The following is a 24,796-nucleotide window of genomic DNA, read 5'->3' as shown; positions in this document are numbered from 1 at the left end:
TATATATATATATATATATATATATATATATATATATATATATATGTACGGCGCGCGGGGAAACGTCGCGGAGCCAGCATAAATTTAATTTAACGACGTCGAGGTCGGCGCGTCGCATCGCTTCGCTTCGCGTCGTCTCGCAAAAGGGAGAGACGGAGAGAAGGAAGACGGCTTGTGCGCGTTAGAATACGGCTCTGCCGTGTGCAGTTGATTGGGTCCCGAGATCTCAGAGGAGTTGGCGAACGCGTGTGGCGGCACGATGATTTACCACCCTCGGGAATAAAACTGCCGGCTCGTCGTCCCGCGAGCTCGCGTATTCGCGTAGAAATTCGGCAAAAATAGCCGCGACGAAGCAGCGCGAAATTCGTCTGCAAAATTCGAGAAGCAGATTCGATTCCGGCTGGTATTGCAGATCGATAAGGACACATCGGTTCGCGACACCAAGACGCGAGTGCCTCGCGAGTTTTATACTCTTCTCCGTGTGACTCATTTTATGCAGTTGATATGTATTATTGAGGAGTGCGCAAGGACCAGAAAGATATATATATATATATATATATATATATATATATATATATTCGACGAGTAAGAGTAATGATGATGATTCATTACGTCCAATTAATCTTTTCCATTATCATTAACTTTTATCGGCGTTCTTATATCGCGATCGTTGCCAGTGATGAAACGAGAACGATGTTGCGCCTGATAATGACCTTTTAGACTTCGTCGTGTTAGAACTTTTGCGTTGTAACCGCGTCTAATTACGGATTTTTCACGGAGGTTACCGTATTAATTTGACTTTTTCTCCCCGCGCATAATGGCTCGCGCGATTATACGCGATATAATAATCCATTATATAAAACCGTTTCATGTAAAGCCGCGGTAACGTGTACCAGCTGATTCGTTTGGCGTGGTAATTACAGCCACCGCGCGCAGCAGTTTATTTTCCCTTTCGGGATCGTCTAATCAAGAGGGGAGACTCTCTTGCTCTCGCGCTACGTACACTCCATCCGGGCGCGGATGGGCGACGGGGTAAAAGCCATCGTATTAAAGTCGTTTCTGTCGCAGTACGGCGTCTCATTTTGCGTCCGAGAAAAAGGATTAAATCGTGGTTTCCGCCGGTCGCCGTGTGATTACCTCGCGTGTGCAATGGGCGGCGTGTGACGGGAAATAATGCCGCGGAAAGCGGCGGCGCGTTTCAGCCCCGTATACCTCGCCGGCGAGGATTATTTAGGTAGTGATGCAAACACCTTGCGTACACTCAGCGAACGTACGACCGTGTGCTGGCGTAACCGCAATGCGAACCGAGAGAGACGATGCGCCCGGCAGACAGAAATAAAAGAATCGAGTTTTCATACACGACACCTTATTCGCGTCCCATAAAGAAGTCTCATAAACCGAAGAAAAGGAGATATTGTTCAGCAAATGCGCGCAATCGATATTTTTCAACGGGACGATCATTTTCTTTCGGTACTTCTTTCTTTTTGTTGTATCTAATTAACGGAAGAATATATGACGAGTAAGAGTCACGACGATGATTCATTACGTCAAATTAATCTTTTCCATTATCATTAACTTTTATTGGCGTTCTTATAATATTCTTATATCGGCGATCGTTGCCAGTGATGAAACGAGGACGATGTTGCGCCTAATAATAAGTCCTTTAGACTTTACTCTGTCGTGTTAGAACTTTTGCGTTGTAACCGCGTCTAATTACGGAAGAATAGAAAACAAATTATCGCCTTTCAAAGTCGAAGACTTTAGCGCTGTCAGTCTGACATCTCTATTCTTAATTTATGTTTTCCCGTCCAGCTAAAGTGTTTTTTTCTAGTTTTACTGAGAGAAAAAATATTTAAGAAGTAACAAATATTTATTCGTTAATAATAACATATATGCACGTATACTGATATAAAAAAATTTTTCAAATAAAAAAATACATAATATTTTTTCCCTCAACGTGAAAGAATTGTTCTCAAATCTGAGCGCGAGTATTTACCTTGTTGCCAACAGTGAGAGAAAAAATAGTTGATTTAATTAAAGTTATACACAGTTATTTTTCGCCCCAACTATCTTTTTTTGCAATGAAATGGTATTAGTAACATGTAACATGTAAGATTATTATCACTAACGTTATAGTAGAATTTAATAATAAAAATTGTTTTTTCTCTTCACCATAATTTTTATCCATTACTTATAGTGATTATTTTTTTATGTGATTGCATATGTGCGAATACCACACATTTTTTTTCCAATGTATCAAACGCTACTCTATATCTCCTCGATCAGAAAGGACTCGTCAGTTCCGCAATAATTGCGATCGATTCATCAATCATGATTCTTCCTCCAATTTGTCGCGCGATACAACCTTCGGCCGAGCCGTGACATTTCTGCGGTGGGTCCGCGACGCACGCACGCATCATCGTGTTTTCCTGTGTGTCGCGGTGGGCGAGTGGGCGCGATTAGCCGGTAAGGTGATCACCGCTGATGAGCGCCTCGCCAGCAGGGGAATGAATAATAGACCAGTCAGAGAAAACACGTTCTGATTGAGTTAACCGCCGGTATACGTCATTATAGCGGCGCGGCGACTCGTCGGTTCTCGACGCCAAGGCCAGCCGCAGCGTAACGTCGGCGCCGTATTCAGGTCGTTCTTAATTAACCTGCCGACTACTCTCAGGTGAGGTATGACAAATCCGCGTGTCGCTCGCGTTTCCCTGCGTCATATTCGCCAGAGCTTCCCATAGAATTCGACGATCCGCGGTTTCCTCGCGACGCTCAGCTTTTACACTGCGAACTGTTTCTGCGTTACTCTGTCTTTCCTATCCCGAATGCAACAAGACACGATTGCCCGATGTGTTGCGGCACGACACGCGCAGAGATGAAACGGAACCGACCAATTAACAGTCATAACGCGCGAACATACGCGCGACGCGAAGATGCCCGGTAATTCTAAATCTAACGAGTGTTGGAGCATTAATCTTTTACGACGGGCTTGCTTATATTAATGTTAATTCCCTCAAATGCAGCGGAAGATAATAATTGAAAAATGTAAAATTTCCTACAAACCGCACACGTACTATACATACACACGTAGTATACATACACTTGTTGCTCGTCATCACGTTGCGCCCGAGAGGTGGAATTTCGAGCGAAATTTTTGCCACGAGGGTAGGTATATTACGGTTCACGCGCGAGCAATTCCCCGTACAGCAATCCAGGCGCCATGCATTTCGTCATTTATCGTTTCCGTCATTAGCGATTAGCTACCGATTGTCGTATCTTCTCGTCCCGCTGTAGACGACGGAGTGCGTCTCTGGAGCGCGACGATTAACATTTCGCGCGGCGCGCTTTATGCCCGCCACTTATATATATCAAGCGGCATTATCTTATTTACGGTACGCCGTAATGGCACTGTGTTTGCGGCCGTAAATTGCCGCGGAACGTCTCTCGAGCTGACACGTAACAACGGCCGTGTAGGCCCCTCATGGCCATTACGGACATCGGCCTGCGGCCTTCCAACTTGGACGCGTTTTAATTCCACGCGGAGTATCGCGCATCGATCATGAGATTCATGAGCGTCGTCAGCTGGAGCCGTTGACTCCCTCCCTCTCCCTCCTTAGGTCGTTCTTCCTTATTCGCCTCGCCTCGGCCGTCTTTCGTTCGCGCGCGAATCGATATTCGCCAATTACGGCGAACCGCTCGACGAAATCAGGCGGAGACGCAGGAGATCACCTCATTATTTTGCACAGAGAGAAATATTATAACGGCTCGCATGAGATATTAAACCGTCTATTTTTGCATTTGACTCACCGAAATACTGGCAACTTGGAATCACCGTATTCTGCGGACAGATCTGAAATAGTAAATATAGTATTGCTGATTGCATGAGGATCAATGACTCTCTTAGTGAGGAAAATATTTGTGGTTATGAGTGCGTGTTAACTTTTCGCCCATATCTACAAAGTGCTTTTTACTTCCTGTTTATTTCTTTTCTCTTTCTGACTTAAAACAGTAGTTTCCCCATGAGATCATCTATTAGAACCAAATCATAGTTTCAGGTATAGTGATCTCACAACGAAACCGCTTAGTCTGTGCTTAGTGATACACTCTATCAGTTTTAATAATAGAAAATATAAAAAAATGATAGGAAATATAAAATATGAAAATGTAATTTCAAAGAAAAAATGTGATTTCAAAAGGAATGATCTCTTGGATTGTCATTCTAGACACGTGACATGAATATTTTATTATAATCCGAATTTTGAAGATCCTATGCTTTAAAGAGTTAAACTTTCAGCCTTAAGCTAGAAAAAGATAGAGAACGAAAAAGCAAAAAGCACTTTGTAAGATTACTCTCTTAAAGTGAATCAGTGAATCACTGATATCAGTTATAAATATAGCACTGAAAGTGCAACATTTATAACTGCAGATCAGTGTATGCTGTTTTCAATGATGTTTCAGTGATTTATTTTAAGAGAGTAGGTTTTAAATATTCTAACTCAACAATTTTATTTAAATAACAGTAAGAATGTTTTTCGCGGGAAAGAAAGAATAATGAAATAATAATAAAATAACAAGCCTATCTTATAAATGGATGATAGGTGTATTGCTGCGCAAATAATATCCACCATAAACATAAGTTACTTTCAATACTGCATTCCATCATTATCAAGATCTCATTTATCTACGATTAATATTGATATCAAACCTGTCGATCGTGAAACTTTCAAGACTCTCAAGGTTCTCCGAGTTTTCCAGACTTTTACTGCGAACGCTGAATTTCCCACGAGTTCTCAGGTTATTTGAGAATTCTCGACATTATGCGATGTTCGAGGTGATTTGAGACTCTCGAAATAATCCGACGTTAGCTCGTTAACGCATCACCCTACCCGCGATACGATCGGGCAAGAATAACGAATAGTGTTACTGTTTCAGGTTGCGACACGACCTTGGAGCCCGGATCAGGGCAAGACGCAGGAGATGACCAAGCTGTGCAACCATAAGAGGAAACGTCCGCAGCCGGCCGCGGCCGCCAGTCCTGTTGCGTCCTGTACACCGGCGGTCTCATCGTCGACTTTATCTTCTGGCCCGACAACGGCCTCGATTCACGCGAACGCCGACTCGCCCACGTCGCCGGATAAAACCAGAAAAGGTAAGAATGTAATCGCGAGAAGTATTAAACGATCTCGATTATTCGGACGGCCGATCAAACGCAAAAAATCGGATAATTTCAATAATTTGAGGACCGACGGCTCATGAGATAAAAAATGCCGAAAGCGCAAATTAAAATTTATAAGCCATAAAGATTTTGTAGATAAAAAGAAACAATCTAATTGTGTGATTTTCTATACATTGCCAAAAGAATTTGGTTCGAATTACAAAAAATGTAAAATATGAACAAATCAGAAATATTCCGATTGAGGTTGTTAGAATTTTTTTCGTGTTAACAAAATTCTGGTTAACCATACAAGATTTCTAGTTGAGTAGAATTTTCAATTGTTCATCTTGAACAATTAAATCTTTCTTTCCGTGTAGTGATTACAGGATATGCTTGAAATGATCGAATAATGTGTGATCGATATCGCGAATTTTTTTGTTAAACAGTATGAGAAAAGCATTAAAGTCAGAGAAATAAAACTATGAGCGTTATAATAACCCAAGGAAGTTTGTTTGATTGAATAAGCACACTCACGCCGTCATTGTGTCCAACTTCTTAATTTTTTTGCGCATCATACGACGAATCTCAGCGTGATCGATCAAAATTTCGAGATCCATTCTCAATGTCCGTTTTCTTAACCCCGACGATTGCTCCGGCAGTCAAACTCCATCGCGCACTGCGCGTATACATGTGCGCGTGCGGAACTTTCTTCATCGATCCGACGTATTAACAAAGTTTTCTGTCAAGTCGGACGTCGAACCGGCGCCATAATCGCCGAGACGTTTATTCACCGTCGCGCGGGAACACGTGCCAACTTTTATTGGAGGAAGACCAAAAGTTTTTCCACCCCGTCAAGTGAGCCGTGATCATTAGGGAAAAAAGTCGACGGTGGAAGAAGGACGACGAAATTGCGGCATTAGCGAAGTCGGTTCGCCTACCATCACCACCACTACCGTCGCCGCCGCCGCCGCCACCACCCTCTTCTCTTTCGGGGATCGTCCTTTCTTTGCCCGCCACGTTGGCATTAAAACTCGGGAAGCGCGGCGAAGGGTGAGATGAGGGGGTGCCGGCAGGGTGGAATGATGTATCACCATAGCCGCCAAACTCTCCACCGAATTTCATTACCAAATCCCATAACCGACGTATCCCACCTCTGCCGTCGCTCCTTTCCTCATCCTGTTCTTCCTTTTTTTTCCTTACTTTCGCGTCGTTAATTAAGCGGCTGTTGCAGGACGCGGCGTACACGCTCGCAGCGTACCTCCACTCTACCTGTACTCCAAATTGCGTCGGCTAGAAATTATAATCCGCTTGTAGATTGAAAGCCAGCCGCGACCGCGTTGGCGACCAACGGTTATTAAACTTTCACCCTGGGCGTCGTAACTGCGCATTTTAATATTATTCGCGGCGCGGAGAGTTGGGGACGCTTCTTCCTCTCCTTCCTCGTCCTCTTTTTCTCTCTCGCTTCCTTTCTCTCTTTTCAACACTTTCATCAAATATCGAATTACTCCGAAATCATCACGATGATATATTTATAGCACAAACGTCGATGACGGAGTTTCACAATTTTGGTCTCCTCCATGCAAACTTATATTTCTGGTCTTCCAGATAAACGAAGGGAGATGAAAAACATTACATTTACATATCACGCGAGAATGATAATTTAAATCATAAAATCCTATTCAGTTTGTTGTTTTTTAGTGAGCAGAATTCACACTTGACACCGTCGGACAAAACCTTGTCAGCTGTGATGCAGGACCAATTAAACTTCGCAACTTCGTTTCTCTCTGTTATTTGAATTTTTAAAATATGCGACATTTTTCTCTGCAAGAATGCATATTATTTTCTGTTCTAGCGCTTCCGCAACACTTTCCACCTCTTTTCTAACGCGACGATAATAGCAACAACAACAACAATAATAGTCAAATAAATCGATTTCCCTGTTTCATAAATAGATTAGGGCGATGCGTTACCGTTGCGTGGACACGCACTCGGGCGCAGCGGTAGACACGATAGACCGTTTCGCGTTTGCGTCTGGAAATCTGGGCTGAAGTTTAACTTGAGTTTATGGCCGGTGTGTAAGGTAGAGGATATACATGTCGGTGGCAGTGTTTTTATGGGACTTTATGGAGTCGTTTTAACATCGACGCACGCTCACGCCGCTTCGATTCCAATTCTCCGGTGATATAAAACGACACGCCGGATGGGGGTTGGTTTTTTCCCCGACTTTCTTCTCTCCGCCGCGCCATCGGGGAGTTTGACACGCGCTCGCGCTCTGCACAAACACGCGCACCCCCGCATACCCTTGCAGCCTCCTACGACGACGGCGGCAGAGAACGGCAAGGGGGAATAAGTGGAGAGGTTCGAATGAATCTTTATCGCTGAACGCGAGCTCCAAGTTTTCATAACGCGCTCTCCCCCTCCGGGAGCCGATTTAATTTCCCCTTTTTCCGATTTTCAGTTTGACTTTGTCGGCTGAGGGGAGGATGATGGTCTTCTCTTACGTACGATGGATTACATACCGCGCTGGGAGTAGGAATGATTAAAACGTCTCTTTCTCTCTCTCTTTTTCTCCCTCTCAGCTTTATCGGTCACGAGAAAGCGGAGCGGAAATCAGAATTATCCCAAACGTTTCGTCACAAAAGTTTAATTACGCGCTAGGTATCACGTTAATTCGTTCTCTGAGTCAAGCAATGTAGCGTATTTTTTACTGCATTTGTACGAAAGTTGAGCACGGGATCACCGTCTCGCTGTGTACTGCAGAGGCGTAAAATGCTGCATTCGTCCGAGGGTTGATTAGAGTAATTAAGGGTAGACCTCGTCGTCCTAGCATAAACAGAGATATTCGGAAAAATTAAAAAAAGGCACTAAAACCTAAAATAGGCTTAACAGGTTGACATCGAATTAATTTGTTCATACGACATAATAATCTTGATAATGAACACGCGTTAATTAATTGGAAAGAGAGATAGATGCGATTTAATGAGAGCGCTACGTGTTCCGCGATCATTGATTCGGTAACAAATAAAATAGGTATATCGAAATCCAGGGCGCGGCTTACACGACCTTTCGTCGTTCTAAACAATTTTCCCCGTAAACAGTTTTCCCCCGGAGCTCAATCGATCACTTTTGTCCTACGTCGACGTCGCAGCGTACGGCGGCGTCCCAGCGAGAAGCGATTTTATGGACGACGAACTCCGATACGCTACCGTACAAGCTGCTAGCTACGATTCCGCTGCAGGTGTCGAATTTTCAAAATACCTTTGGCTGTTTTGTTTGGATAAGAGGACTGCTTCCGTTACCTACTGTGAGGATATTATGCCGCGTAAACAGATTAACCAGGTTTACCAGATTAAACAGGTCTACCGACCAACCTGTTAAGCCTATTAGGTCAGCATTTTTTTCCCCAAAGGTCTGTTTACATAGGATGAAGGAAATGATCTTCCTGAGAAAGCTGCTGTGTGTAGATCAAAGTATACTAAACACGATCTACCCCATATAAAATAAAGAAAAAGGAAAAGCATTTCAGCTTTTGGGATACGTGTAATTAGTGAGATTACGTAATCGGATAGAAGAACGGATCTGTATGCAGAGCGCGAGAGATTTAGCAGAGAGAAAGCGTTCACAGGGAATGCGGACGGTAGCTGGCGGATAAAGGATCAATTCGAATTAGTCTGATTGCATTAGGGAAGAATGGATCGCGGGAGACCCGATTTCCTGTCGGCCACGTTCGTCGTGGCGAGATCACGACGGTGGCCCGACGTGGCCATATCCCCAGACCAATCGGCCGGTCTCGTGTCTTCTTATCGTAGCGGCGATCAATAAAGTCCCGGGAGGAGGAAAGAATCCGTTCTCCCTTCGCTGACGATGACGACGACGTCGACGTCGACGTCGTCGTACCGCGACGCCAGTGCGACCGATGGTGGAGGTAGCGAAGGTGGCGGCAGTGGCAGTGGTGCTCTGGTGGTGGTAGCGGCGAAAGAGGAAGGGGGATGAAAGAAGCCAGGTTGTACAGTCGGTGGGGGTCGTGCGAGATGATGGTGGTGGTAGACACGGAGTTGATAAGGGTTAATTTCGTACGAGGGGCCACGGTGGCGCGCATGAGAAGCGAGCGAGCAGGGAGAGAGGGTGAACCTTGCGGTCCAACGACTGTGTCCGGTTGTGATTCTTGCGCCTGCCCCAAGTGACGTCCGTTCCCTCGACGGTGTGGGTCTTTACTCCTCTCTCTCTCTCTGTCTCTCTTTCTCTTTCTCTATGTGTGTATGTGTGTGTGTGTGTGTGTGTGTGTGTGCATTCCTCTCACCCTTCTTTTGCCCGGCCACCCTCGCCGACGGCATCCACTTCCGTTGCTCAGTCGCGCAAGCGCATTTTGATTTTGCCTCGCTCAGTCCGCATCAACGCCTCGGCGTAAGCGTAACGCACGATCATCCCGGCGGATCTTCATGCTCGCATCGAATGTCATTTTCCGCTGAGGTCGTTGCAACTCGAACATAAACTCGCGCCGTTCGTCGACGTGTCTGACAGCCGTTGTAGAGGTAGTTAAAGCGTCGAGGATGCCACCAGCATTGGCCCTTGATGCTGCGTCAGTGAGATCGATGGAGAGTGGATCTATCCCGCGAGATCACGAATGTCACCACCTTTGTAGGTGCGTTTACCTCTACCTTCAGCGTAACGAGCGGTAACGATGCTATCCGCTGGTAGAAATCATCGCCACCGGATATCGCTCAGGCTTACTTATAAGTTCGTTGCGACCCTTCGACGTTTCAAAGTCCTTCCTCTAACAAACGTATATCATATGTTCATTCGCAGCGTCATTCCCACTGCGCTTTAGCTTCTGCAGTTCACAAATCATGTATATCCGCACTACGCTTAGAATCTCCCGTTTGTATTTTTAAAGCGTGTTGATTAGTGTTTTATCACGTACATAGTTAGCATGCCTGCTTCCATTTTCAATTGCAAAAGAAGGATATATATTTTTAGGATATACGTTCTCATCGAACACAAATAGTTCCCGTGAAATCAGGTTCATGTAAAATTCGGCTCCATAAAATCAATCAGTCATTACGAGCGAGTCAACAACCGAGCATCCTGTACTTAACCGAATAGCGTGGTGGTTGAAAATAGCCGCAAACGACGAACTATATCTTCCAATTACTACGTCGCCCTCTTTCATCGGGTTTAACGACGAGAACGTTTATTGCTCGAGCCATTGACTGCAGACATTCCGAGGAGACGGTGCGGGGGAGGAGATTTTACGCGTTCGCGCGAAAACCCCGGAAGCCACAAAATGGATCCAAAGATTTTACGCAAATCTTCGTCCCCTTGGAAATCGGGTTAAACTGCCGTCGTCAGGGCGGACAAGTTGCCTCGCTGCCACCGTAGATTCATTACTACGCTCACCCTCCTCTTTCGCTCGCGCTTCTCGTCGTTTTCATGCTTTTCCCTCTTCGCCGAGAATTATCTACTCGTTCCCCGTACCAATCGACGCGCACGGAGAATAATTATCCTCTGTAGGCTTACAGATAAAAGATCCCCTTAGCCCCTGTCTCACCCCGCTGAAAACCTTATCCCTCCTCTTTTCTGACACGTCCTCGTAAATCACGGTAATTTGGAAGTGCCGATGGTCCTCGCGGCGGTTCTTTCGCGCTGAATACGCGCTGAATGACAGCTTCTTTACGAAGCGTGATAAATCTATATTTTGCCTTTTCATTATATACATACTACAGTCTCTGTGAAGACTTTTAAATAGTTCCTATTTTAAACCTATTGTTGTTCCTTTTGTTCAAGTGCTGCAGCAGCTTGCAATTTTAATTTTGTTCTGTAATTCATTATCCGTATCTCTTAAATTTGATTTTGATTTAAAGATTAAATATGTTTACATCTGTGAGAAAAATTAATATTTGCTACAATAATAACTCTTCATTTGGCAATGTTGCTTTTAAATAACATCGATTTTTCATGAGTTATATGCAAGAACGTTAGATGCAGGACGCATTTATTTAGCACTGTTGCTCTGAATAACAAAAATCGTTGAAAATATATTTTCAAAAAGATATTTTAGAAACGATATTTTAGTATAATTGCATTCAGAAAACATAATTTACTTTATTTAAACACTCAAAACTTTTTTCTTCAATTTTTTTGGATCTGCCAAGAGTTAAAATGCTTAACCATTTTTTATGTATTAAAGAAATGATTGATATTAATCACGTGTCATGTATAACTATTTTTTTTCTTTCTTTTTTTTTTACATAGCGCTACTTTTTGATTTACTATCGACGATATTTCCACTTCGTAAAAGATATATACTGGAATGATAATATGAAGGACGAAGGGGAAGACCGACGTTTTAAACAGTGGAGAATTAAAGCACGGAAATGTCGGGCTAAATACGATTTAACCTTGCGGCGGGATTTCAAATGGAACACTTGCTTCATTAAGGAGCTTGGAACGTCGCCTGAATAATAAGCGAGAAAGCCGGCACCGGGGTTAGAGCGAATAAGTCGTATTTTAATTTCTACAGCGCTTGGGACTTATCGTCTTCCACAATTGTGCTCTGAACGGGAAAAGCCTTTGTCGATTCAATTTCAAGTAGATGCCGGCGGATCGAAGATAATTGGATTCCAGTCCTGGTTTATTAAGAGATACTTTATTGGCGTGCGCAGATGGTCTCAGCAAGAAGAAGAAGAGGAAACTAGGAAGCATAGGCGGCATTTATTCCGGCGTCTCGGTTTCGCAACTTCTGGCACAACGGGAGAGAGCTATTGCCGCAGTCGCGGCATCTGGAGTTCAAGGTTCACCGGTGCCTAATGGATCGCAGGTAATTGAGTCGTAGCCTTCATTGAATCGCAAATTATTCGACTCCTTTCCGTGTGGACAATTTTTTTTCCATAGCATACATATTTTGTAGCGAAAACAACACATAGTTGCCTCTATGTTACTTCCTCTTACTAAATATTTATGTCTAACTACATATTTTTGCGAGAATATTTACAAACGATTATTTATTTTTTAGGTATGGCCAATCGCGATCCCAAATCTGCAAGTCCAGCAAAATGGTCAACAAATCTGCCATCAGTCTTTAAATTCGCCTTCTCAAAATCATGATGTGAATAATTGTACAAGAAATCCTCAACAGAGGTTAAATCAACACAATATGTCAGGCATGCTGATGAGTAACCCGCTGATTATGAATCAGCAAGGAACAAACTTCAACAATATGACTCAACAGCAACTTCTCCAACAACAACAACATCAACAATTAATTTTGCAACAACAGCAACAACAGCAGTTCATTCAACAGCATATATCGCAGCAACAGCAGCCGCAACAGCTATTACCTCATCAACAACAGCTGCAACACATGCAAATTTTACAACAACAACAACAGGAACCACAACATCAAAATACGGTAGTGAATCAGTTGGCACAACAACAGGCTCCTCATTATATCAATCAATTAAATCAGCAGCCGTTGCATACAATCCAACAACAGCAGCAACAACAACAGCAACAACACTTGAATCAGCAGCAGCAACAACAGTTACATTTACAGCAGATTCAAAAGCATAACATGCAACAACAACAGCAGCAACAGCATTTACCTCAGGAAATAGATCAACAACAATCGACAAATTATAACCCTCAACATCCCACTGAGAATTATGTGCATCACATGCAATCTACACAAGTGCCGAATCAAACCACTCTCCATCCACAACTTCACCAGCTTCACCAGCATCAAATGCAATCTCAACAGCAACAACAAAATCAGCACGCTATGCAGCCTCAATCAACGGATCCCTTCCAAATGCAAATCCAACAGTTACAACAACAACAGCAGCAACAACATCAACAACAACTATCCCAAGTGTGTATTCAGCCGCAGTATTCAAACCAACAGATGAACCATCACTCCGTAGACATCATGCAACAGCAATCAGGCTCTGTTATAACCAACGTCAATACTACAGACATTCAAAATAGGCACAATCGAGCACCATCGGTTACCGATGAAGATTTAAATGCAAAACAATTACAGCAGCAGCAACAACAGCAACAACAACTCTTGTTGCATAATCATTCAATGCAACGACATCACGCGGTTCAGAATGGCGGTTTGCAAAGCAATCCCCACGAAAATGTTCAGCGGATGTACACGCAAAATCAAGTACAATATCCGACTAGGAACTTTGATCCTTCGAAGGGAACGAATGCAGATGGCAAGATAGGGCATCAACAGCAATTCGTTCTGTCCAATCACGCGGGAAGAAGCCCGAACGCCAGTCACGCCGTTGAGGTGCAGTCTGGTATGGGACCAAACGGGCAGCCCGGTAACATGCATTTCAACAACAGAACACCACCCTGGCAGCAAAATCGCCCCGCGGTCGCATCTCATCAACCGTCTGTCGTCACGGTGCAGAATATCAACTGCAACTCGTTTGACCGCGTGCCACCTCTTCATCATCACATTCCACAGGCCTCCACTTGGACTGACGAGGCCGCGCGGAAGAAGGCGAAGCCGACTAAAATAATTGTGAAGAAGCAACGCCAGCACGGTATCGCGGAATCGAGAACGAACAACGGTTTGGAGCACTCGGTGCCGAGTCCGGTGGAAGAGTACAGCGAGAAGAATCAGCAGAATAATGGTCAGATAGGTACAACATTTAATAACAGCGGTCCTTCGTTCCTAGAGGATCCCAGCGGATACCTCGCTCAGCAGACAGCGCTGTTGAATAGTACGATATCGAGGCAGACTGGTGTTAGTAGCTCTCAAGTGGGATTGATGAATAACAATCCGAAGTTATCGCCTCAAACCAGTCACGGCATGCATGTGCCTAACAGTAACAACGCCTATCTTCCTCAACCAAAGCCTTCCTCTATCGCTAGCCCTACGAGTACCTCGTCGTTCACTTCCGTAAAGAATCACGCGACTTCGCCGGTCGTCGTACATAGTAGTATGACGCCGACGTCGAGCAACAGCGGCACGGATTCCGAGAGTAGTCCTTGTCAAGGTTGCGTCACTAGCGCCGATACTCAGTCCTATATACAGGATCAGTATAAGCAGCAGATGCACCGGCAGTACCTGATGCACACGGATCAACGCGAAGATCCTGTCACGTCGTCGACGTTTGGCGAGAGATATCAAACGAGCCAACAGCAGGCTGACTCTAGACCAATACAAGGCGGTACTGTAAGCACCAGCCACGGATCTCCTGTCGGCAATAGTCCCGCGAATTCGGACACGCCGGCAGCCTCTACGCCCGGCATCTCGCAACCGGCGACGCCGCAGAGTCTCATTTCATCGCAACCATCGACGCCGCACAGTTACTCGCAACCACCGACTCCTCACTCGCATGTCTCAGGTCAGATGCCACCGCAAACGCTAACTCCACAAGCGCAACAACCGTCACAGTCGTTAATCAGTGGCGGTATGCAGGAACAAAGGTCCGAAACTCCGTGTTCCGGCACGATGAGCTCTAGTGGTATTCCACCTAGTACCTCACCGTCCCAAACATCCTGCTCTACGCCGGACAATTTAGCATCTCAAGTGAAACGGCAAATAACGACTAGGCAAAATTCTCTCGACGGCTATCAACCTCATCCTCATACCGTTAATGTTGTATCCAGGATACCTATGAATACTTTCGGCGGAGCATCATCCGTGATAACAACCATGGCGAGCAGTCATACGGTCAGCAGTAATACGATCACATCGGTCTTAGCGGGAAGGGCAAATACTGCCACTGTCTCCATAAACACACCATCTGCCATACCGAATCCCGCTCTACCGAATCTTCTGCCCAACAAACCACAGCATCAGGCGCAATCCACGACATTGGGGAATGTGCCGGGTGCAACGGTTACTACTCATTCCTCTGTCTCACTTAATCAATCTTCGACGATGAGCGTATCCAAGTCACCGCTCGAGATGGTCCAAAGTGTCGTCAGTAGCATACAAGTACCTCAGGCGAGCACGAATTCGTCAGTGCAGCCACAAACGCACCAGCAACAGCAGCACCATCAACAGCAGCAACAGCACCATCAGCAGCAACAACAACAGCAGCAACACCCTCAGGCCAACGTACAAGTTCATAACGTCCTCACTTCTGGAGGTATATTGAAGCATCCTGCCGGATCGACGCTACCACCTGGTCATATATTGATGTCTAGCGGCGGTCAACTCATAATGGCGAGCACCGGGTCAGCTATCAACGGTGTTATGGCACCTCCACCACCGAAAATCATTTCCAATGCCAATTCTATGCCACCATTGTCGGTATCGCCGATGGTTACTAGTGTAACCGGAGCCGTTAGCCAAGTCATCCCTGCGGTAGGGGTAGCTCAGCAAGTGATAGGACAACCGACAGTACTCGTGAACACTATACAGACACCAGTGTTAATACAACCTGGCGTGATGACGATGGATGGTATAAGTCAGAACGTGCAGATACCGCATCTAACAGTCGCTACCGGTAACGTCATACAGAACACTCAGTCAATCCTCGACGCGAATCAGGACGTGTCGCGAACCGTCGGCGCTAATCAAGGTATAGTGAATCGACAGCCGGCGTTATTGTCACCCGAATCGGCAATGACAAAGAAGAAGTCGTACAAGAAGCGCAAAGCGAATCCTCAAACCGTGGCGTCTATGTTACACATCGCCTCCTCCCAACAGAACGCCGGTATGCTGATGCAGTCTCAGTCCAACTTTGCGCAGCAGAACTTTCAGACTCAGAGCATAGGCGGACCCATGCTGCAAGCACTCACTATCGTTCCTGGTAAAGGTGGGGCACCGGCGCAATTGGTTATGAATGGACAGACCGGCGCCGCATCCGCGCAATTCAATGCCCAACAGATAATCACGAATCCTCAACCGGCACAGCAGATCAATCTTCTTCAACCGGTGAATTTGTTGAACGGCGCTACCGGGATGGTTCAGAATTTTCCTACTATTCAGCAGTTCATTGTGCCCGGTTTAGGTAGCATGGTCATGTCAGCTGACGGAACGGCCACGTTGCTGCAGGATACGGGGAACATCGGTATGCAGTTCCAGATACAAAACGTCAACGGTCAAAACGTACTGACGCCGGTGCAGAGCCACAGCGGCATATTCAATCCGAGTCAAAGCATATTGGCTGCTGGTCCAGCCGGTATGGTGATACGGGCACCACAAGCAACCAGTGGAAAGATCATTCAGCAGCACAGTCCGGGAGCGCAGTTTCTATCGCCAAATAGCGGTCAATTCTTAGTGAACGGAACAACGTCTTTCGGTAATCAACTGAGCCCGATAGTGGCGAATGTCAGTCCGAATCAGCAGGTGACGTTTAACACCTCGCAAGTGAGACCGCCGAACATGCAGGGACAGCAAGAGTTTATACAGATGAACGGACAAACGCTCATGGTACCTTGCGGTACCGCGCAGAATATCGCCGTTTCCTCAGCGTCGAATCAGCAAAACACGACCTTCGTCCAGCAAAACACAACGATCGTGCAGCAACAGACGACCATGGTCTCCAACAATCAGATACCGAATTTTCAAGGCGCGACTTCTAACGGCGGACAAACTGTTGACCCGTCTCTGAATCTTGACCACAATCAGTCGTACATTCTGAGCTCCGGCATGATTCAGGGAAAAACGTCGTCCTCGCCTAAGAGTGGCGTGAATTCGCCATCATCTGATCAAAACCTGGAGCAACAACAATATGTGCTGGCGAGTAGTAGCACAACCGTTGTGGAGAAAACGGCTTCACAGAACGAACAGCACAGTCCACTTATGGTGAGGCATTCTGTGTCGACTCAAACCGCCGGGAATCAAACAAACGTGGCGCAGTCGGCGATGATGCGGCAAGGATCACCTCCCGATACGACCACACATAGTCCAGGAAACAGTCAGAGGTCAAACAGTCCGGCCGTGGACACTACTACCCATGGCGCTGCTTCACCAGCACCTCCCATCACCGCTAGACATCACTCGTCGTCCACGGTAAAGAACGACTTTGGTGTAGGAACAATTTATTTAAATTTTTAAAGCGCAGATCTTTTATATTTATAAAGAGATCGATAAAAGTAAAAAGTCACAAAGTAGAAGTCCAGATATAAGTAATTACAGCACAATTTTTAAAAAGGTGTGACATATTATCTGTACCGTAATTACTGTTGTCGAGTTTGTTGAAATGTAAAAAATGTAAATTTTTTAATTCCCTGATAAAAAAGGATAAAACCATACTGATTAATCATCATATAAATGTCCTTAATTTTTCAGCCTATGGTTCATTGCGTTTCGAGCAGCGAACCGGACTCGGGCGACGCACAGGTCGCGTCGGAGGATTGGAGAATTCAGGGTATCACCACCAAGGAGATCACATTGAATCAACCGAGTCTACACGGAAAGACCTACGTGGAGTCGACGGTGACCACTGGGATCCAGGTTGGTACCCACGTAGAGCAGGTCAACCGTCATCTAACTGTAATAGACATGCACCAGCCAGCCGATACGACACACCCAGAAAACACATACGCTGACTCACAGGAGCATATGGACACATCATCACCAAATCATTCCATTAATTCAGACACAATGGATCACTCTACCGTGGAAGATCAACTGAGCAACAGTAAAGAAATGACGGACGTTTCCTATTCGGAGATCGAGGTCAATCCGTTGCCAATGATAGGTCACGGTCATTATCAGCCAATCCTCTATCATAGCCAGCACTATGTCCCTAATGCGAACGTTTACCGACAGCAAGCCTTAGTGCCAGATCATGCTCATTACACCATGTTGCCGCAAGTTAGCAATAAGCTCGACGACAAACAGTGCGTCGATACCAATCGCGTCGGTAATCATCAAATTATGCAGCATGTCTTGGAGCAAGATAAGGTTGATCAAAATTTCGAGGAAAAGCCGTTGGAACGGCATAACAGCGGCGTACCGTATTGTCCGCAAAATGTTACCGACTGTCCACAAAAGTTCGTCAACGTTGGCATCGCGCCGTCCGGCCTCTATCCGCATTTGTACAATTATAGGTCTGACCCTAATGGCATTGCTGTTGTTAATTATTCACCTAATAAGCAAGCCTACATTAATCCATACGTTTACAATCAATTCGTATATGCGCAAGAAGGTGACGACGCTGAGGAGAGTGATTCATCGTCGGAGGAATAATCGTATCTTTCTTTTCCGCGCGCGGGCTCTAAAATTAATTGATTTTGTAAATGGATTATGAAAATTAGACATCAGTGGCATTATTAGGTTGCGATCGAATTACATTCGATAATATTAAGTTTGTAATTAGTTTGTATTTAACGTTAATGATTTTCACATCTTTATTGTGGCGTGTGAGAGCGTGTACGCTCGTTTTACTCGTAGTGTTATTATTTAAATCCTACATTGCAATAATGTAATTTGTATTATTACTCGTGTGTTGACGGATTAATCAGAAAATTGCTCCCTTTTATAATAGCGAAAAAATAAATTTTTGCTGAACAATATTCTTCTGATAAAAATTATATAATTCTGAACATACACCCGATGAAAAAAAATAATACCTTGTAACGAGCATGCGTAAACAGAGTTTGAGTTTGTCTTTTTGGTATCATTATCGTTTCTGCATGCGTCGATGAATCAAAGTTGAAAATGTCGCGTGATTCCTGCATCGAAAGCATCGGAGACATTGTAGTTCGAGTATTATGAATTTTTCATTTTTTCACACCACTTTCTTTTTTTCAGTTCTATTTCTTTTCACATTACGTTCGTGTAACTATCGTATTCCAGCGTATCACACGTACAAGTTAGGATTTCGCGAGAGCACTTTTGTCTCCTATGCTCGCTCGAGAGACACCGTGAGATCCTTGTGGACCACGTGTGGACCGGGGTTTAAGATAAAAAGAAAGAAAGACAATATATCGGCACTGATACATTGAAATGATATTAGCATGCAATTGGTAGGCTTGTGCCTGAGTTGATCGAGTTGTATTTGACAGATCTATACGTCAGAGACGTTGAAGCAAGCCGAAGGTGTGGTGAGCACGGTGAGGTGCGAGGGCAGGGAACATGCCCTCGGCCGCGGAATCAAGCGAAAGCTGGACTCCATCCATTCCATGCATTCTACTCTGCATGAAGACCAAGATGGTCAGTATTGTATGGTACTCTTAGATGTTAATCGTATATACGAGTAGTTGAAAGTATTTCTGCTTAGTAGCAAAAATATTCTACAAAGAAACTTTTCACGATGATCTAAACAAAAAGGAGAAATCGAATATTTAAATAAATAGTATAGATCGATATTTGAGCTTGCCACGCAGTGTTATGTAATATATACAAATAGCACGAGGGAGGGGGAGAGAGTGATATTTCCGTATTTTCATTTCAGTTATTCACTTGTAAATCAAGTTATATTTTCGTAAACATTGGTTGAATAAGGTAACGTCTAATTTCTACGGAATATGTTGTACGGAAAGTTTCTTTGTCAGAATGTTTTTTGCAATTTGTTCTCCGTGACAGTGAGCAACGTGAAGCACCGATTATTATACCGTCAAATATATGCACGCCAAAGCTTTCACAGGAAGAAGACGATGTTTCCCGTTGCTCCTCGTCGCTAAGATTATCGGACGAATGTTATTATTAAGAGTGCTTTCCTCAGTACGATTACGCTTTGGTTCCTTAAATCGTCTGTGACTTAGAGAAGTGCATGCTCGGTAAATTGTCTAATCATCGTCGTGATCTAATTCGGTACGTCATCACTTTGCCTCATCATTAGTTCATTTCTTTCGCTCGTGCATGTTTGGTAATGTCGTTGCATGGCGAGGTGTATGCACGTCGCGTTGCTTTTCTCGTGGCTTCTCGCAATCGCTTTTCTCATAGAGCAGCTTTCTCTCCTTCTCTCTCTCTTCTCTCTCTCTCTCTCTCTCTCTCTCTCTCTCTCTCTCTCTCTCTCTCCTCTTTCTTTTTCTTTCTCGCGAACGCTTAAGATTTTATCGTTAAAAAAGCGGATGTTGGATTGCGAGAGCGACGACTCTTTTGTCACTCCATGTCTCGAGACTTTACACGCCAGATGGACTTTATATCCGTTGTATCATGCGAACCGAGTACTCGGAGCATTCCGAGGTGGTCTATGCTCTCCGATAGCGAGCTATTCATCGCGTTATCAATCACGTTAACGAGATGTCGAGAGAAGCAGGTAAGTGGCGCCAGTGCTAAAAACGAAAAAACTCTTTCGTTCATCATGTGTACGAGAGTCCCCGACGTCGCTTGCGGGAGTGAAGAAATAACCATAGTGACATTTGTAAATAATGTCCTGGAAGGTATTTTTTGCGTTTACTAATTGGCTGTCAGGTTTGTTAATACCATTACCCTCGCAATTACATTCTCATTCGAGTGGCCAAGGGGCTTGAATCATACGTTCATTTCGGAAGGGGTGTGGCTCACTATCGTGTGTTATCTCGACGTACCTTGTACATAAACATCCTCATGTTACACGTACGGCATGCACATATTCCCGAAAATAGGGCGGTTTGTTTTTTTCTCTCTCGAATTATCGCCGTATACTGCACACTGTCTACGATCAAACGATCGAGAAATGTTTGCAGTAGAGTTGAGGAATTAACATAAGGATACAGGTATCAACGACGAAATCAGGTTTTGATAATAAAGTCGATCATATACCTAGGATTATATACCTAAGACAGTAAATGAAATCGTTCAATTTAGATTTTAATTTAACAGATGCAGTGATTATCTCAAACATTGAATGTATGCCTTTATGAAACGTACTTTTTTTCTATATTAAAATACATCAATGTATGCATTGGTATCTTAAGTAATTGCTCAAAATTTTAAGCTTTGGAATTGTACATTTTTTAATCGTGCTTATATATACTTGATATTGTACATACATTGATTACGCAAGGGAAGATTTTTTCTCAAAAAAAAAAAAAAAGAAAACGAATAATACTCATGTCGACAAAATCATTGCATGTGCTCGTACCATCTGATATTTCATACCGCCTCTGATCTCGCCTACCACCATTGAATGAAGCTACTAATCATTTTTAACGAGCACACATACGAGCAAGAAGCACATTATTGCAGTACTACCGAACGAGTAGTTCAACCATCAGTTTCGAACATTCCTCTACGACACGCACCATAAGCATATCGGAACGTTTTGCTGTTATGCGTTGCACATCTTAATCGAGACTTATACAGATGTATCAGGTAGAAACTGCGCGGTCTCGTGTCACGACATGCCGTGCAAAACGCAATTACGTATACATGTATGATAAGTTCAATTAAAAGACGAAATTAAATTTTAATTTAAGTAATTTGTACCGCGCGCGCGCGTTCAAATATAATTATAGAATTACAGACGATCGTATCGAGAAAGCATTTAGTACAAAATATTTTGAGCTAAAAATAACCGATTTTTAACAATAAAGCGCGTGTAAAATCTATCGAAATATATTTTATTATTTATATTATATTTTGCGAACAAAATTGATCCAACCGAAAAAAGCATCACCGTAAGTTCTTTTAATAAATTGCAGATATCTGTTAGTCGAAGCAAACACGCGGTTCTCTTTAATCTCGTTTTGTAATTCTGACGTTTCTCAAAATTATGTCGTTAGCCACGACACTGCGACAGCTTTCTATCTAATGTGTCTGTACGAGAAGCGTTTTTATATTTTTTTTACTTTTTTTGGAGATGGGCTTTCTTTATGTTAATTTTATTTTTGAATCACGCGAAATCAGCTGCAGATAGCCGAGATTACAAGTCTCTGAAAGATATCGTGCCTTGTTTGGTACCCCCAGTAGCCGAGACAAAGGACATAGACGACGAGAACCAATGGAAACTGATGGTCGGTGAACTAGTGTGGGGCGCAGCAAGAGGAAGTCCGGCCTGGCCGGGGAAAGTCGAGTCTTTGGGCCCTCCGGGTACAATGACGGTTTGGGTCCGATGGTACGGGGGCGGGGGCAGTCGCACCCAGGTCAATGTCAAGACCCTCAAGTCCCTCTCCGAAGGCCTCGAAGCGCACCATCGCGCCCGTAAAAAGTTTAGGAAGTGAGTCACCCACCCCGACAGGGATGAACTATTATGAAAGCCTCCTTAAAAATATCTAGTTGTTTCACACATGACAACACTCTGCGAAGGTGGAAATGAAGAGGGAAATAGAACGGGAGATGCTTGAATGTTGGTTGTTAAATTTCCTTTTCTTTTGTATATTCGGCATATATTTGGTCTTGGAACAACGATGTCAATTTTTTCGCGTTTTAATCCGCGTTTTCATTTCTCGCATTGTTAAACTCCAATGAAGTTCATTGGACCGCGTTATCTCTTTAGCAGAAATGCTCTTTAGTAGAACGCACGCTATGTTAATTTCATGGTATTTACATTAGTTACAGTTGCACGATTTTCTTTAGTTTAGGAGAAAAGACAAGAAGATCGACAAGTGCTACGAGCAGTATACATATCCGTAAAGTATGCGTTTGCGCGGAATGCTTTTCCTTTATGTTGCATATCTTAATGATAAATTCCTTGGCCATTTATTCGAAAATCAGTCATTCAAATTTAACGCGGTAAAAGTAAAAAATTCTGTATGTATACAAGTGCACGGACGCACTATCACAGTGATGAATTCATTCTGTGTGGCACGCGGTAATAATTAATTTAAATTTCCTCCTTCGGAAGAGCTCTTACACACCGTCGATGATTGTAATCTCTTATAGCATTTATTAGCAAGCCAACAGCCAATTAAATCTATCTCGCACAGCTTACTGCGTATCTGCGGTTCGATATTCTTTTTATTAACTCGCCAAAGAATATCGATACTCTTATTATATGCTGGATATTAATATGTTAAGTGGTTCTACTCCGATCTCAACCATCTTTCTTTTTATTCCCCTGTTTTTCCATTCTGTATCGTTAAATATTTAACCGTAATTATGCTGTAACACGCGACCACGTAGAAAAAAAATAAGATATCGAAAAAAAGATATCGTCAGTATTAACAATTCGTACGTTTTTCGGTTTTCTCTCAAAGAAAATCTAAATTTTCACGACTCGCTGTAAGTTGCTTCTCGGCGAGAATATGTTATATTCTGTGTTAATTTTAGTCTAGCCGTATCGCCATTTACTGATGCTTGACAGAACCTTATTTTAGTCGCGATTGTGTTTAGCTTCTAGACCACGATTTCACTGTTGTCTGATTGGTCGGCTCGCACGCACCGGTCGCTGGTAATCATCTGTACTAACTGTACGATTTTCTCGTTCCTCCCCTATTTTTCTAGAAGTCGTAAATTGAATATGCAATTGGAAAACGCGATACAAGAGGCGATGGCGGAACTGGACAAGATGACGGAGGCCTCCAGCGACCAGAAAAATATGAAAAAGTCGCCGAAGGTGACCTCGCTGCCGGCAACCAGCTCTAAGGGTGTCAATGGCGCCGGCAAATCGGAAGCCAAGAGATCGTCCAAGAGGTCCGTGGTCACCGTCGATCATGCCAAAGCCGAACAGAAACAATGCCGGTGATCCACGTCGATCATGATCGTTTAACGCGTCGTCGCGAATTCGGCAGTCGACGATTCCCTCGTTGTAGATCGCGAGGAAGTGTCGAAGATCGCCGCGCAAAAATGTAACTAGCCAACTTTCAGTTTAGTAAATTATCGATGAATTTACGAATTAGACGTTGTCAATAAATCACCGACGATATATTTCTGTTCGTTTCGATTGAGCCAAGTCGTGGCTCGCAGTCTTTCGGTCGCGTCCGCAGAATTCGTCTTGTTGCAAAGTGTATCGCGTTTCAAAACCGACCATATTAATCACTTAGAGAAACGATTGCAGTGCAGGTACAATTTTGCGCGGCCGATATGCGTTTGATTACGGTTTTAACACGACGGCTCAAGCGAGAACTCTATCGGTGGAGATGTATGCGAAATGCCACGGCATAAAAATCTTGTGTAGGAATCGCCTCGAGTGTATCGCATATTGAACCATACTGATGTTCGCTGTGATTTAGTACTCTCGAACGATCAAGACATTCTTCGGAATCATTACGAGAATTTGATCCTCTAGCAAGATTGCACACAGTCTTGCTTCTAAACGTTACAATTTTTTGCCATTCATACAGTTTAACTAATACGCTTCGGGACGCTCACGGTATCGTCTGATTATACAGACAGCGTCTCAGAATTATAATCAAAAGTACGTCTATGATTTACTCGAGAGAGAAAGAGAGAGAGAAAGAGAACATTTTCCAACTCCTTGGTCGAAAACGACGCGGGTCGTGGGAACGCGACGCTAAGTGCACCTCAGTCGTATTACAACACGGTCTCTCTCACGCGTGAGAGTGGCATCACGAGCGTTTTCCTTTCTCGTAAATTTACCGACGAAGCCTAAGTAGTATAGAAGTAATTATCATTGGTTGCAACATCTTCAGTGTATTCTTCTGTTTGCGACCAATGATGCCCGTCTGATAAGCGAACAATCGAGCATGTCAAATTGCAATTGTGTGATTAATAGCGAGATACACAGTGAGAATACTACGACCGATTTACTGTTATATAAAACAGGCCTACGTACCATGCGTTCTTAGATTATTTATATATATATATATATATATATATATATATATATATATATATAT

General features: G+C 43.9%; 1 protein-coding gene across 6 annotated transcripts in view; it reads left to right on the top strand.

Moving 5' to 3' along the window:
- Window positions 1–24,766, top strand: part of LOC116850265 (mucin-17-like) — a 291,148-nt gene extending 266,382 nt beyond the window's left edge. For 3 of the 6 annotated variants that reach the window (XM_032828325.1, XM_032828329.1, XM_032828330.1), the window contains 4 exons: window positions 4,933–5,149; window positions 11,818–11,972; window positions 12,168–17,138; window positions 17,418–18,646. In XM_032828325.1, the coding sequence (XP_032684216.1) occupies window positions 4,933–5,149; window positions 11,818–11,972; window positions 12,168–17,138; window positions 17,418–18,320 (6,246 nt within the window). In that variant the 3' untranslated portion in view covers window positions 18,321–18,646. Of the gene's footprint in view, window positions 1–4,932; window positions 5,150–11,817; window positions 11,973–12,167; window positions 17,139–17,417; window positions 18,647–19,138; window positions 19,287–21,965; window positions 22,216–23,441 lie in introns of those variants that run through there. The other 3 variants (XM_032828327.1, XM_032828326.1, XM_032828328.1) reach the window with 3 other exon arrangements.
- The last annotated feature ends 30 nt before the right edge of the window (window positions 24,767–24,796 follow it).

This window comes from Odontomachus brunneus, unplaced genomic scaffold (assembly GCF_010583005.1).
Source record: "Odontomachus brunneus isolate Ranch 3 - 2012 unplaced genomic scaffold, Obru_v1 Obru_scaffold_140, whole genome shotgun sequence".
NCBI lineage: Eukaryota > Metazoa > Arthropoda > Insecta > Hymenoptera > Formicidae > Odontomachus > Odontomachus brunneus.
This window is presented reverse-complemented; position numbering and strand designations above follow the sequence as displayed.